Here is a 16,387-nt window from a genome sequence, read left to right on the forward strand (position 1 = left end):
AAAGAAATGGATCCCCAGGCGGCCGGGTCACAAACAGTAATCACACACTACGAGCTCCACAAATTGGCTCCTGAGAGGCGAACGGGTGTCCGTAGCATCTAGTTAAAGCGATTGAAGCGACTTCTAGCCATTGATTTCCCCTTCATCATCAGCAATCTGCCAGACACCCTTGACCATATTCTGTCATCCCAGAGGGCGAGTAGAGCTGCTCTTACTTGCCTTTAAAATTCACATTAAACTGTGGTTATACTTTGGCCATGTTGAAAAGACAACCGCCTAGGATGGGATGATCATTCCTTCAGGATCTCAGAATGCTTGAGTAAAAGCCAGACATTAAAAAAAAGAAGAAGAAGAAGAATTTCCAAGCAGAAGACAAATCAACTCAACTACGATATGTTCTCAAATACTGTTTCAATTAGTTGCCAGGTACATTGAACACTTAAACTTAAAAAAAAAACACTTTTCCCAAAATAGATACCTCCTTTCCCCCAATCAGAAGCTCCCACCAGCTGCTGATGTGAACAAACAAGCCACCAGAGCGTCGATGGAGCACTCGCTAATTTCATTCGATATGTAAAGAAGAGAGCGGCACGGTGAGCGATTGGTTAGCACATCTGCCTCACAGTTCTGAGGACCGGGGTTCAAATCCCGGCCCCGCCTGTGTGGAGTTTGCATGTTCTCCCCGTGCCTGCGTGGCTTTTCTCCGGGCACTCCGGTTTCCTCCATGCTTGTATTTGCATGTATGTATCCGGCGCTGGCTGTCTGTGTGCAGTATGACATCACTCACCGAGCAGGAAATGCAATCGGACCGCTCGCATTTCCTCGGTTATCCAAGGCCTCGGTTATTGTTTCAAATCCCGACGATAATCTGATTTAGAATATGTTTTTCTATGATTTTACAGGTGCAAATTGATCGATTCGCACACACGCCGCCGGTGCGGTGCTCGCTTGTGACGTAACACCGATCGACATGGCCCATATATTTTCTGTCGCTTCCAATGCTAATTTCATGTAATTTATCAAATACATTTTTGCTGTGCTATATTTATTCCTTACTACTGTGTATTTGAACAACATAATATATGCAGTGTTTGTTTATTCTCGCCTCTTTCATTGTTTTTTTTTTTTTTGTATACAGTATGTTTTATGTAACATTCTGTCATTCAACTTTGGACTTAATTAAAAATGATTAACATGATTATTATATGATGTCCGTTTCTGTGTTTAGCAAGCTTTTCGGTGATACCAATGTTTTGAAAAAATGTTCAAGATGAAGAAAGATTTTGACTTTTAATTTTTCAACTTTTACATTTTGACTTTAAACGTCCACGCATTGGCTGAGATGCAAATAAAAGGATGCCCCTTTCGTAGGGGGATGGAGGCGCGCTTTATGCAGATTGGAGCTCGTGGGCACAATGTCGTCATTTGAAATGAAACCTGATTCATTAACATATGCTGGGTGGTGAGAAGAAAACTGGCCGGTAAGTGTGTGTCAAGAATCCAACGGTAACTTTACATATACACTCGACTTGTGCACAAAGTGAGAACATTTCTAAGCATTTATTAACGAATGAGGTCCATTGACTTTATATAACAGCTACTGAAATGTTTTTTAACAAATCGGATTATGTCTTATCTGTAGTACTTAGCAATGCTTTCTTTCTATTTTTTTTCATATATAAAAAAAAATAAATTTGAGAGGAAGCCTTTCCTGTAAAATAGATACCTCTTTCATATACCATTCCGACAAACTCATTTGGAGTTGGTTCCTCTTTCGCAGCTATAGCAATTTATTTATACAACATTTTGGAGTGTGTATGTAGGAATTTTTGCAGAAATTTGGAAAGTCAATGTTCAATGACAGGGCTTGGTTGGTCATCTCTGTTAAACTTGGTATTTGATGGAGTTGAAGTCATGACTGTCTGCGAGCAGGTGGAACAATGGGGTCTAATTGATTACACCGCAGTGAAAAAGTCAAACATGCCCGATGTAAAATAGAGTTCAGTGCTTTAAGATCACAACAAAACATTAAACACGAAGGGCTTCCTGAGTAAAAGTGGCTCTATGGCTGTGAAGCATGGAATTTTCCAAGGACCAGCATTTTCAACAGCAATCCTTTTCATGATAAGTACTGCATCCCACACAAGTTCACAGTCGAACACTTTAAATGCTGCCTGGGCAGCTTTAAGAGCTTTTGGCATTTCAAACCTTTTATCCACGTCTTCTGGTGTGATTCACCATGGCGCCCAGCATGCAAGGCAGCGCCGCAAGAGTGTAAATAAAGCCTTAAACAAGCACGCCCTTGGTACTGTAACCGGCATGAATTAAAGACCATTCGTATATTGCGGCAAGATTGTGACTTTATTACTGAAATCAATTCAGCGAGGGCCAGGGGCGAGAGAGAAGGGATGAAGCCTTGGTCACAGCAAGGTTTATCTAAGCCACGCAGGCAGAGAAAAACACTGTGTCTATAATGAACTCAAGCCTTTCTGATTAAAGGTTTTATTGCCTCTATGCACAACCGAAACACGTGCACGCAAATTCCTGAATGTTCTGGCAACTGTAAATCAACAGCTTCTCGGTATTACCAAATCCCCTACACCTCAACAATACAAGACGATCACCAGGACAGATTGTCATCAAAGCTATCATTCGTTATCAATCAAGGAACTGGCAGACATTTCAATGTACCGTGACCTTTTGTAAGAAAAACGGCAATTTTAAGAAAATGCACAAAAAACATCAGAAAGAGCTTTTGGATTAAATTGGTAGGTCGGGTTTAAACACATTGATCCAAAAATATTAAGCCAGCTTCATGGCCCAGTCTCTGGAAATCACTATTGAAAACACTATTTAGTTGCTGCACATTAAAACATATAAATAGAGCTAAGTATTGTTGGAAAACACAACATATGTATACTTTTAGACTGTATTTGTACGGCTGAGACTCGCTCGCTTAAAACCCGGAAATGCCACGTTGTCGTTCAGTTGAGTCGAGTGGGTGGGTACAAGTGGGCAGGTATGCTTGAATATTAACTGACAAAACTAGGTCACGCCGTCAGCAATTTCAAATTCTGTCGGTCTTTGTGTTCAAAGGCTATTTATTGCATTCAATCGACAAACCGCATAGATGTCAACCTTATAACATGTCACAGACTCAGTATCCCCTATGTTATGCATAACATAATAGAAAAAAAAGATTCTGATGTAATTATATGAAACCAGTTATCATTAAATCTTAAAATAGAAATGCTAACATAGATGCAGATGTAAAGCAATATGCAATTAACATTACTACAAATGACAGTAGCTATGGAATTTTCAAGACAGTGTGACTTTTATTTTTGAAAGAAAAGTTGTAATTTTTTTGTGTCGTGCATGCTGCAAACTTGGGAACCTCAGGCAGCAAAGTGTGTAGTGTGCATGTTCTCCCTGTGCCTGCGTAGGTTTTCTCCAGGTACTCCGGTTTCCTCCCACATCCCAAAATCATTCATGGGAGGTTGATTGAAAACTCTAAATTGCCCATAGGTGTGAATGTGCGTGCGAATGGTTGTTTGTTTATATGTGCTCTGCGATTGGCTGGCGACCAGTTCTGGGTGTACCCCGCCTCTCGGCCGAAGCTGGCTGGGATAGGCTCCAGCACTCCCGCGACCCTCGCCCTCGTGAGGAGAAGCGGTACAGAATATGGATGAAAAAAAAGAGAATGGCAACTTGTAACTCAAAGATAAGAGAGACATCAACTTTCCGACACCATGAAACACTCGGTGCAGGTAAGCTACTCTAACTTCACAATTTAGCTCACTGATAGCTGATCAAATATGAACACATTTTCAAATCCGGTATGCACTGAATTGAAAACACATTCGAATGATAGACAAGACGGAGACTTAAACTGTAAACTACAATTGTGAGCATGTTAGCATAACAGAGGTTGAACGTATTTGTCGACTAATCGGCACGTTGACTTTGCCACTGCACAAGGACGCTTTATAGCTTGTGATCAACTAATCGCCACTCGGGTAGACACGGATGCCTTGCTGAAATCAACAGGTGTTGGGTTTACGTAGTAAACTAGCAGCGGTGCCTCAAGCGTGTAGCAATATTTGACTAAAACATGAGACTGAAAAGCAAGGTCGCCTGCAAAATATGCAAGACTCTCCTGCAATATAAGAAAGGTCTGTATGCACACCCGTCCGAAAAGGCTAATGCTAACACCAGCTGACAAGCTGTAAATCCTAACCACCAATCACTCTTGTACCAGTAAGAAGGGAATATACTTTAGAGCTTACACAATGACACGGAGGCAACCCAGGGTCGATTAATAACCTTTTCATTGTCAAAATGAACGCTTAATGTGTTAGAGAAACCGACTAACTGCTGTCTCTCGTTTTGCACAGTGAGCACGAGCAGAGCTTGAGGCGACACACACGCGGACGGACTGCCCACCCCCGACTCATTGATATCTTTAGGGAAAGTCGGATCTTGTGTAACTCTTGCAACAACAGTCCACGTAAACACAACTGAAGGTTTGATGAAACTTTATTTAACCTTTATTATTTAACCAGGTAAAAGCTGAAAAAGAGATGTAAAATCTCTTTTTCAAAAGCGACCTTGCAAAGAGGCAGCAGAAATTATACAGTACTAGGGCTCGACACTAACTTTTGCACTGGTAGCACATGATTTGGTCGCACCCTTTTTTGGGTGCTTACGGCATGACCATGCATGCTGATGCATAGTTGTCTTAATTGGCATACCGTAGTTTTATGGAGCAAAGATTGAGAGTGACTCGAGACATGATACTGTTTGCAAAATATTTTCCTGGGAACAAGAGGTTTGTCTGCAACAAGCAGCGGCTGACAATACAGGTCAATTATTTTATATACCGGGTGAATTCACGTTTTAAATCATGGCTCAGGAAGGCGATACAGTAAATCAATCTGTTCTTCTTACCAGGCTTTCAAAATTTAACTTCTCTCGCAAGGCTGTGAGCTGGATTGAATCATATCTGCATGATCGAACACAATCTGTATCAGTTAACAACTGCAGATCTGAGTCTCTTAGGCTAACCTCTGGAGTCCCTCAGGGATCAATATTAGGCCCCCTTTTATTTAGTATTTATATCAACGATTTGCCCACTGTTTGTTCTGAAGCTGAGTGCGTAATGTATGCAGACGACACGGTTTTCTTTGTTCATGGTCGCTCCAAAGATACTGTTGCTGCTAAACTCACTAATACGATGTCCTGTGTCACAACTTGGTTGCAGGACTGCTGTCTACAGTTTGTTTCTAAAACTGTAGGCATGTATTTCATCACCTGACCTTGTTAATGGAGAAAAAAAATGCAAATTGTCAGCCAATACAAATGTATTGGGTTAATAATAGATTCACAGCTTTCCTTTAAAGCCCATATTGACAAATTGTGCAAAAACATGAAATTAAAAATTCGAAATGAAATGTCAATTGAAGCCACAATAATGTACTTGCATTCAATGATTCTTAGTCACTTTAACTATTGCATAACCAGTTGGTCCCAGGCTGGTCAGAATGCAAGAAAAAACATTGGAGGTTTTGTACAAACAAGTAATTAAAGTGATGGATAAAAAACCAGGGCACTATCATCACTGTGCAATTTTAAAAAAATGCAGTCTTTTAAACTGGGTCAGTCTTCACATATTTGCAGATTTCAATTTGATTTATAAAGTAGTGCATGATTTGGCTTTTCATCAGCCAAAGAAACGGCTCTGAGCGTGTCACTCGAGGCTGTCAGAGGTGACTGTCTCGTTCCTCTGCGCAGGAGCACTTTCACTAAGTCAGCCTGGTCAGTGAGGAGCGCTGGCGAGTGGAAGGAGGTTAAACTGCTTTCAACATACAAGGCCTTCACAAAAAAACGGAAAATGTGGCTAGTTAACACCTACAGATGCCAACACTAAAAGACAAGTATGTTGTGATGTTTTTTTTGTTATGATCACATTTTTGTGGTTTTATTCTCTCTTAATAGCATAGAAAGTCTTTGATTATGTATCCTGTATTATATTGTCTTATAGATATATTTTACTGCTTTTTTTTTACATCATGGCCAGGGGACTACAGATGAAAACTAGCCTTCTGGCTAATCCTGGCTTTTTTAACCATGTGTACTTCATATGTTTTATGAAATTGCATTGTCCCCTTTCAAATAAACTGATTAACGATGGCTAAACTATAATGAATTGTTAACAGAATGCCTACCTGATCAAACATAGTCATAAACCTGTCTCAAATGCCAATCAAACAAAACAAATTCACGCCAATTGCAAAATGTTTTATCTTAACATTTGTGTATACACTAATTGACATAAATAAAAAATAATTGTGTAAACTGTACATGAAATTCACATTTTAAATCAGACAAGAGGTTGTAAGGGACATTTTGTATATTTTCATGTTGGCGACCAAGTTGACCACTAGGTATCACCATTGTATCTGTTCACATGCAAAGACGCTAAGACGCCACGTTGTTTGTTTTATGATTTGGAATGGATGAAACATGCAGAATTTGGACACCGTTTTGAATGCCAGGCGGTACTGAGAAGACCACTAACAATGAGAAAGATACATAAAGGCAATGACGATCAAGGACTTGTTTCATGAACTTGAACAAGCACGTCAAACCCTGCCTTGTCTACTATGACCCTCAGTGGCTTTAACCTGGACTTAGCCACTACAGTAGTATTATTAGGATTAGTGCATAGAGCAAAAGACAAAAAACCTTTTTAGTTTTGAAAAAAACTCTCTGTTTTTGTTTGCTGTAATAAATTAGGTGTTGGCTCAAAGTTAAAGAAAAAAGAACACTAAACTACAGGTATTTCCACAGATATTTTGAAGGTATTTCAATTCAGCTAGTGTTGACTAGATGCAACAAGACGTATCTACTGTAGCTAAGTCGGGATAACTGATAATATAGAGGTGTGTAAATTGCTTTTTTCTTTTAAGTTGAGCAAATGTTTTACAGTGTGGGGAGTCAGACGGGGTGGCTGATGTGTACAATTTTCACTGAGTCGGAATTTATAAAGTTTGCGACACGTAAAGCCAGAGTTGAGTGCTGCCAGTGTTTGCCAGCCTTACAAACGTACAAGAAAACATGCAAGTATACGGGTAGTGTGTTACGTGAGAAGCAGAGAGCATGAATTCCATGTCGGGCTTGTCAGAATTGTCTGCCTTGGTGAGTTGGAGATTAAAAAAGTGGAGGGAATCGATGTCACGTCATTATGAATCTGAGTGGGTATCGGTAATATCTTCGCCCTTGTCAGCGGCACTTCCTCGCCCGACGACGGAGGGGACCGCTCCGGCAAGCGAAGCTCCTTCTCGCCGTGGCGAGGGGGCACGCCCGTTGGCACTCCATAATAACGAGAAGGCGCTCTTTCTTCAGAAAGGAAAGTGTGCAGGTGGATGAGCTTGACAAAGCAGTGAAAAAGACTTTCAACAACTCTGTCCAATATATCGAGAATGTGCTAGAGGAGCATTAAAAGATGCGCTCGTGCAAGTGCGATCAAATAAAATCTTTACTCACGCACGATGCAAAAAAGAGTCGCCTATGTCTCAAGCTCAGAGTACACACATCAACATTCATAAATTCATAGATAAAAATAATTTAAAATAACAGCGATATTAAAATATATGGCATCTGATTTCAAAACAGTGACAAGGAATTCAACAAATGTGTCAAGCGGAATCCGGTCAGACAATTTTGGTTTAGCTTGCAGTGAGTTCCATGCATAACCAAATGCCTTCTTGCCCAGCTCTGTGACGACACGAGAGACAATCAGAGTGAGGAGGTCATTTGATTGTAAACTGTATTCTCCTCGGTTCCTAACGAGATGAATTCCAAGATAGGATGGGACCAAACCTAGTAAGGCCTTATGAATAATAGTCAATAAATTAGTAGATCTTCTGACAGAAAGGGATCACCATTCGATTTTTGGGGGGGCCAACATGCAATGATGATTCCGATTTTGATGATTCCGACAGTATACAGTGAACATAGACGTGACTGGTGCACGCACACACAGTACATCGCCATAATCAAGTAACGGAAGAAAGGTTGCTGACACACAGCGTTTCCAGGCTCCATGAGAGAAGCAAGATCTATTCCTAAAGTAAAAACCAAATTTTACTCGAACCGTGGTACTTGAAAGTTGAGACGATCATCAATCTGGAAACCCAGGCATTGATAACACGAGACCAGTTCAATGGCTGCACCCTGGCAAGTTAAAACAGGGAGATTTGACAGCAAAGTAGCTCTGGAAAAGAGCATAACCTTTGTCAGACAGGTCTGAACAACATTAAAGGACGACTGAAAAAGAGATAACTTGTACAACAGATGATGCGAAACAAATCATTGTGTCGTCTGCATAAAAATGATAGAAGGCAAGTTGACTCATTTTATGTTGCTACGTCAGGGCGTTAGCCATATTTAATGTGGCAGATCCAACCATAAACTAATGCAAGGTTAATGGACTGAACTGGACTGTAAAATGTTAGAGCCATTCACACACACTAATATAGTGGACACCAAAAACAATGTATGTCATTTGGAAATCTGATGTTTCCATACATTTACTCCCATATACAGGATATTTCAATATTTATCTTTGCAGTGACATTGGCAGCTGTAAACACACAAGCAAATGATCAAAAACATAACATGTTTCTCAATAACGAATATACATTTGATTTCATTTAACTTTTATAGGCATAAATGCATTTTTTTGGGTGTCATGATAAGTGAGAAAAACCTTCTAGTATCACTCCGAAATACATTATGTTGTAACTGAGCAATTGTGTAGAACTTGACTTATCTCTAGCCTCAACCAAGTAATGATTTGCCTCACCAATCCGTAAGTAGGTATATATTTCTGTAGTTTTGCGGCATTAAGAGGTCTGAACAATTACAGACAAGTTGTGATGATTAAACTAGTTGGTGTCTACAATGCACTTCTAATATCCATATCAGGGGAAAAAAATTATATGATACATGCATAGTAGGCAAAATGTATCTACTAGGTTTTTGATTTTAATACTTTTTCAATTTTTTTATTTCAGGTGAAAGTGGGACTGCATCAGCTGATGGCGAGGCTGACAGATGTGGTGGGACTGGAATACCCACGGACAATGATGTTCGCAGATGAGATTGTGATCTGCAGCGAAAGCAGGGAGCAGGTGCGAGAACATTTCGAAAGGTGGAAGCATGCGCTGGAAAGGAGAGGAATGAAGATAAGATGAAATAAGATGAGCGAGGCTACAGGGAGAAGAGATAGTGGCGGTGGAGGACTTTATATACTTGGGGTCAACAGTCCAGAGCAAAGGGGAGTGTGGTAAGGAAGTTGTGTCTACAAATTTATGTTTAATATATAGCAAATATTATTTCTATTAGTTTGATTCAACCTTCACAGGCTTTATTGTTATGTTGTGACTACTAGCATCATATTGTGCCTCATACTTGTTCCTAGTTATGTTGTGACTACGAGTGCAGCTGGACATAGATACTTGTTTGCTTTCCTTCTCGGTCTCTCTCACTTCGATATAACGGAGGGGTTTCCTGTCTGGGCTTCAGTAAGGGATGACAACTCGTAAGACTTGTACCTTTTCCTCTCTTTGCAAAGACTTTGTTTATAAAACAGTGGTGAGGCCAGCCATGATGTACGGATTAGAGACCGTGGCACTGAAGAGACCACAGGAAGCAGAGCTGGAGGTGGCGGAAATGAAGATGTTGAGGTTCGCTCTCGGAGTGACCAGGTTGGATCAAATTAGAAACGAGCTCATCAGAGGGACAGCCGAGGTTCGATGTTTTGGAGTCAAGTTAGAGAGAGCAGTTTTTGATGGTTTGGACACATCAAGAGGAGAGACAGTGAGTATATTGCGAGAAGGATGATGAGGATGGAGCTGCCAGACAAGAGAGCTCGAGGAAGACCAAAGAGAAGGTTGACGGATGTCGTGACGGACGACATGAGGGCAGTTGGTGTTCGAGAGGAGGATGCAGGAGATAGGCTTACATGGAAAAGGATGACGCGCTGTGGCGACCCCGAAAGGGACAAGCCGAAAGGAAAAGAAGAAGAAGAACATAATTAATAATTCCGACATGTTTATAAATTCATACATCATTCACATCTCAGAAATGTATTATCTATTTTGCCGTCTGCTACTGTGTGAATGCAAAATGGCTGTCTGTCTTATCCTGCCTGGCACTTCAGCTCACAGATCCTTCTGGCGTATTGCAACAAAATAATTCAGCTTTCTTTTCTGTGGTATTAACGGCACCGTTTGTAAAAGAACCCAAAAAAACATGAAGATGCATTTGTGTTAGTTTTCTTTAGAAAAGGCATATTAAGCAATAGGAAAAGAATCCTATGCTGTATATCCTAAAATGTAATTCTTATCTTCAGAAAATAAGTTGCAAATCATAAAATGTCATTTCAGACACCTAATAGTGAAGACATTTTAGCATTAAAAGCTAAAGTTAACATACTTCTGCATCTCACCTTTGTGTCTTCATGCTTGGCAGAACAAGAACCTTCAGGTGACTGACTTTTCAGGTGCATAACAGTTTGGAGGAGATTCATGTCTGTACATGAATAGACACAGTGCTAAAAAGTGTTTCTTTGTTCGAATCACAGTGGAGAGTACAAAGAGCAACTTCTTCCACACTCATTACTGCATAGCTCTTCTTTCGGATGCCACACATCTTCCTCTCAAGTAAGAGCTGATTCTTTGCAGCAGACTGAATTTGACTGGCTACTATCTCTGCCAACAGCTGCATCCGTTTCGGAACGATCACTTAATAATCTGCACTTAATGTTGGCATTTAAGAATCTGTCTCCCCTCACAGGAAAAGGTGGCACATGGGTTGGCATTTAAGGCAGATGATAAAGGTTTTCTTAAATACAGCTCTCATCACAGATTGCTTTTCAGACGCCCTTAGTGGAGTCAATTATCTCCCGCCACTTGCTATTACTGATACACTCTCAACACATTATGCCTTTACATGAGGTGTTCTCAAAAATGTCACATTCTTAACAGACTCTGAAAATATAGACTTTGCTACATTAGCAGTGATGTACAAGCCTGGCCATCTTTTGTCCATTTGTTGCCTCTCTCTATTCATTGTGATGAATTGATTATCTTGAACTGCAAAAATCTTTTGGAATATATCATCAGAGTAGACACACGACCCACTTGTAACATGTCTTTTAGCAGGCTCAACATATAGTCTTTGCTCAAGAAAGAGAGAGTTTTTTTTATGCTAATGAGTCACATACTGCACATCGCGTCTATACAGCATACGTAATTGCTGCCTTTTTCTGGAGGCAAAGTGTATTAAGAGAGCCAATGCCCAGAGGTTATTCCATTTGATGTAAACGTACGAGAAAGTGGGGGAGGAAGAAATGCATTCAGTGGGATATTTTCAAGGGACTGTGCTAAGAGGTGGCACAACGAGGAGAATAACAGAGCACTGTCAAATAAGCCAGTCCGAATTGACTTGTGTTAGCTGTAAAAGTTCTGTAAAATAAAAGTATATTTGAACAAAGTCTATACTTGAGGTGAAATAGGAAAAGGGAATGTAGTGAAAATTGTCTCGGGAAAAATGCTCCAAAATTAAAGTTGTGCCGATCTAACAGCTGTCACAAATGACATTATGAGAACTTATTTATCTGCAAATCTCATGAGAATTTGTGAGAATAAGCATCCAAACGATTACCTGATTGTTTTGATTTATTTTGTGATGCTACCACTGAAGAGGAAAATAACTAAGAAGGTGATGATCAGAGGACTTGAAATGGAGCTACCTGTGAAGTGCAATATGGCTAAAGTGACATCAACATTACTAATAACGAGATGAAAGTGCACCACAAAGTGGAATGTCCATCCGTCCTTTTTCTGCATCACTTGTCCTCATTAGGGTCACAGGTGATCTTGAGAGGGGTACATCATGGACTCGTCTTGGTGGCCGCTCAATCGCAGGCAAAGTGAGATCATCTGATGGAGTTGCACAGTTAATTCGTTCAAAGTGTTAATATACACTGTGATTGGCTGGCAACCAGTTCACGGTGTAACCCGCCTCCTGCCCGATGATAGCTGGGATAGGCTCCAGCACGCCCGCGACCTGCGTGAGGAGAAGCGGTTCAGAAAATGGATGGATGGATGGATGGATGTTAATATACAGCGGCTAACTCCCTCCCTCCATTTTCTTCTGCTTATCCGAGGTCGGTCGCAGGGGCAATAGCTTTAGCAGGGACGCCCAGACTTCCCTCACCGCAGCCACTTCATCCAGCTCTTCCGGGAGGATCCCGAGGTGTTCTCCCAGGCCACCCGGGAGACATAGTCTCCCCAACGTGTCCTAGGTCGTCCCCGGGGTCTCCTCCTGATGGGACGTGCCTGGAACACCTCACCAGGGAGGCTCCCAGGAGGCATCTTTATCAGATTCCCGAGCCATCTCATCTGGCTCTTCTCAAGGCGGAGGAGCAGCGGCTCTACTCTGAGGCCCTCCTGGATGACCGAGCTTCTCACTCTATCTCTAAGGGAGATCCCGGACACCCTGCGGAGGAAACTCATTTCCATTTTCCGGGATCTTGTTCTTTCGGTCACGAGCTGACCCACAGCTTGTGACCATAGATGAGGGTAGGAACGTAGATCGACCGGTAAATTGAGACCTCCGCCTTTCGACTTAGCTCCTTCTTTACCACAACGGATCGATACAAAGTCCGCATCACTGCAGACGCCGCACCGATCCGTCTGTCGATCTCCCGTTCCATTCTTCCCTCACTCGTGAACAAGACCCCAAGATACTTGAAATCCTCCACTTCGGGCAGGATCTCATCCACGACCTGGCGAGGCCACGCCACCATTTTCCAACTGGTCTCATCTTTGGAGGTGCTGATTTTCATCCCAACCGCTAAAGTGAGAGTTGGAGAGAACAGCTTGATGAAGGCAACAGAACCACATTGTCTACGAAAAGCAGATATGTAATACTGAGGCCACCAAACCAGACCCCCTCTACGCCTCAGCTGTGCCTAGAAATTCTCTCCGTAAAAGTAATGAACAGAATCGGTGACAAAGGGCTGTCCCCGATGTCAACACAATGTTGCAGAGCCGTACCAACCAGGACAGCCCCACAACAGCCAGAGCCTTTAGGAACTCTGGGAACACTGATCTCATCCACCCCCTGGGCCTTGCCACCGAGGAGCGTTTTAACCACCTCGGTGACCTCAACCTCAGAGATAGGAGAGCCCGCCTCAGCGATCCCAGATTCTGCTTCCTAATGGGAAGGCGTGTCAGTGGAATTGAAGAGGTCTTCGTAGTACTTTCCCCACCTACTCACAATGTCCCGCATCGAGGTCAGCAGCGCCCCATCCCCACTATATACAGTGTTGATGGTGCACTGCTTCTGCCTCCTGAGACGCCTGATGATAGACCAGAATTTCCTCGAAGCCGTCAGAAGTATTTCTCCATGGCCTCACCAAACTCCTCCCACGCTCGAGTTTTTGCCTCAGCCACCAAAGCTGCATTCCGCTTGGCAAGCTGGTACCCATCGGCTGCCTCAGGAGTCCAACAGGCCAAAAAGGCCCAATAGGACTCCTTCTTCAGCTTGACGGCATCCCTCACCACTGGTGTTCACCGACGGGTGTAGCCGTTGCCACCACGACAGGCACCGACCACCTTACGGCCACAGGTCCGGTCATCTGCCTCAGCAATGGAGGCGTGGAACATGATCCACTCAGACCCAATGTCCCCCACCTCCCCCGGAACCTGGGTGAAGTTAGCTGGAGGTGGGAGTTGAAACTCCTTCTGACAGGAGATTCTGCCAGACATTCCCAGCAGACCGTCACAATATGTTTGGCTTGACAGGTCGGACCGGGATTTTCCCCCTCCATTGGAGCCGACACACCACCGGGTAGTGATCAGTTGACAGCTCCACCCCCTCTTCACCCGAGTATCAAAGACATGCGGCCGCAAGTCTGATGACACAACCACAAAGTCGATCATCGAACTGTGGCATAGGGTATCTTGGTGCCAAGTCCACGTGTGTAATCCCTTATGCTTGAGAGCCTGCCTGCAGAATGATGGCCTCCCCAGCGGGAGCGCTCTCCAACACCCCCCTCCTAGGACTGCGAAAAGGGTGGATACTCTGAACTGCTGTTTGGGGCAGAGACACCAACAACAGTCTGGACCTGTCCCCCCACCAAAAGGCGGAGGGAGGCACAAGCTCGGGCTTCTTCCCTGCCAAAGAGGTGACGTTCCACGTCCCTAGAGCCAGCTTCTGTCGCCGGGGATCGGATCCCCAAGGTCCCTGCCTTCAGTTAACTCATATTTATGCTTTTGAATCTCACACATAGGGATGCGAGGTATATTCAGTATGCAGTAGATGGTAGAAATTCTGCCTACGGTGTGTGTATGTGTATGTGTGTGTGTGTATATACATATATAATACTGTTAGCGAGAGAGAGAGAGAGAGAGAGACCACTCTACCGACCAATCGCCATAACGCTTGTTGACGGAGATGGAGGAGCTGTCACCTGCCAGCACAGTTGTTTTCTTTAAACCCAGCGTGGAGCTTGTTAAAAGAAACGGTGCGTCCAAGTCAAACAGTCAGTCATGTTCCCTGCTTTCCCGGCTGCTCGCTAACTATACTGGCAGAATGCTTGGCACCATGTTGACTTGCTCCGAACCAGCTTCAAGCTGCGGCTGTCTCACAGCGCGGCTAAACTCTGACCTTCCACGGTGAAGACTTCGAGCATCTTACAGTATGTAAGTCATTAATCCTCACCTTTATGTCAGCAAATAAGATACACCTCTGACAAGTATCATCATCACTAATGGGCAACGAGGAGTAGCTAAGCATTTGACACAGCGGGCAAGATGGAAAAGCCATGCTAACTACTTCGCCAATGTGAAATCGAGATGAAGTAGTTGCAAAACACCAGTATAAGTCCTCAGATGGTAAAGTACACAAAGTCTGGCTGGAACCACATTTAATATGCACCGCAAATGAACAGGTGAATTAAAAAGTGTATAGAGAGAAGCAGGATAGGGTCAAGTGTATATTACTATTTTCATTTGTTATAATATCAGCAAATATTATATGTGCTTGTTTACATTATTTTCCACCATATTTGATCATTTTCACAATGAAGTTTATATCATGATATACACTGTTATTATGGAGAGGATTCAATTCATACCGTGATAAGAATTTTAGACCATATCGTTCAGCCAGAGTTACGCATGATGCATTCAAGTCTCCATTTTCTTCTAAGATATGAACCGACTGGTTAGCACATCCGCCTCACAGTTCTGAGGACCGGGGTTCAAATCCTGGCCCCGCCTGAATGTGAATGCAAATGGTTGTTTGTTTCTATGTGCCCTGCGATTGGCTGGCGACCAGTTCAGGGTGTCCCCCCCTCTCGCCCGAAGATTGCTGGAATAAGCTCGAGCACGTCCTGCGACACGCGTGAGGATAAGCGGAACGGAAGATGAAGGAATGAATTAATCTTATTATACATTGGCTAACTTATATTTATGACAGTTGAGAATATATACTGTTACAACAGGATATTGTCGTTTGTAAGGTGACAGTTTGACCCTGGAACAGAACAATTCAAATAAATGTTTCTAAATACAAACACATTTGGATTGGATCGTGTCGGACCTCAGAGGTCCCACTCCAAACACATGCTGGCAGCAGGTCATCTAACTGCTCAAGGAGTTTGTCCTCCATTGTTTTCACAAGCAGGCACACCCACTCAGAACGTTCACTCACCTTGGAGGAAGATATGTCACATTCCTGGCAGATCCAACCGTATCCCGTCTGCTTGGGGGATTTCTTTAGTGGAGGGTCCAGACACCCGAAGTGGTAGCAAAGGTGGCACTCATCACACCTGAGGTACACACACGGGTAGTGCATGTTATGCCTCATGCTAATAAAGGCAGATTCTTCAATGATGGGACCAGTTGAGGGGTGATGATTGATGATGACTATAGAGGTAGCTGTGATTCATGACAATTTTTTAATGTGTCCTCGTTCCCGCGAATCAGACCCCAGCATGTACCTTAAACAGCTATTGAGTGCCCACTAGTTCATATCACCTGACAGATAAATACCATACTACTGTCAGATAAAAATCATCCTGCAGCTGCAATTTGCTCAGGATAAGTTACTGAGTTACTTTGTCACCCTAGGTCGCAGTTCGATGATCGACTTTGTGGTCGTGTCATCGGACTTGCGGCCGCATGTCTTGGACACTCGGGTAAAGAGAGGGGCGGAGCTGTCAACTGATCACCACCTGGTGGTGAGTTGGCTCTGATGGTGGGGGAAGATGCCGGTCCGACGTGGCAGGCCCAAACGTATTGCGAGG

At 43.0% G+C, this 16,387-nt stretch overlaps 1 protein-coding gene across 2 annotated transcripts in view; it reads right to left on the reverse strand.

Moving 5' to 3' along the window:
• phf14 (PHD finger protein 14) overlaps window positions 1-16,387 on the reverse strand; it is a 159,311-nt gene that overhangs the window by 7,411 nt on the left and 135,513 nt on the right. For both annotated transcript variants that reach the window (XM_061664634.1, XM_061664633.1), the window contains one exon: window positions 15,793-15,910. In XM_061664634.1, coding sequence (XP_061520618.1) covers window positions 15,793-15,910 — 118 coding nt within the window. The remainder of the gene's footprint in view (window positions 1-15,792; window positions 15,911-16,387) is intronic.

The sequence above is a fragment of the Phycodurus eques genome, chromosome 20 (assembly GCF_024500275.1).
Source record: "Phycodurus eques isolate BA_2022a chromosome 20, UOR_Pequ_1.1, whole genome shotgun sequence".
Taxonomy (NCBI): Eukaryota; Metazoa; Chordata; class Actinopteri; order Syngnathiformes; family Syngnathidae; genus Phycodurus; species Phycodurus eques.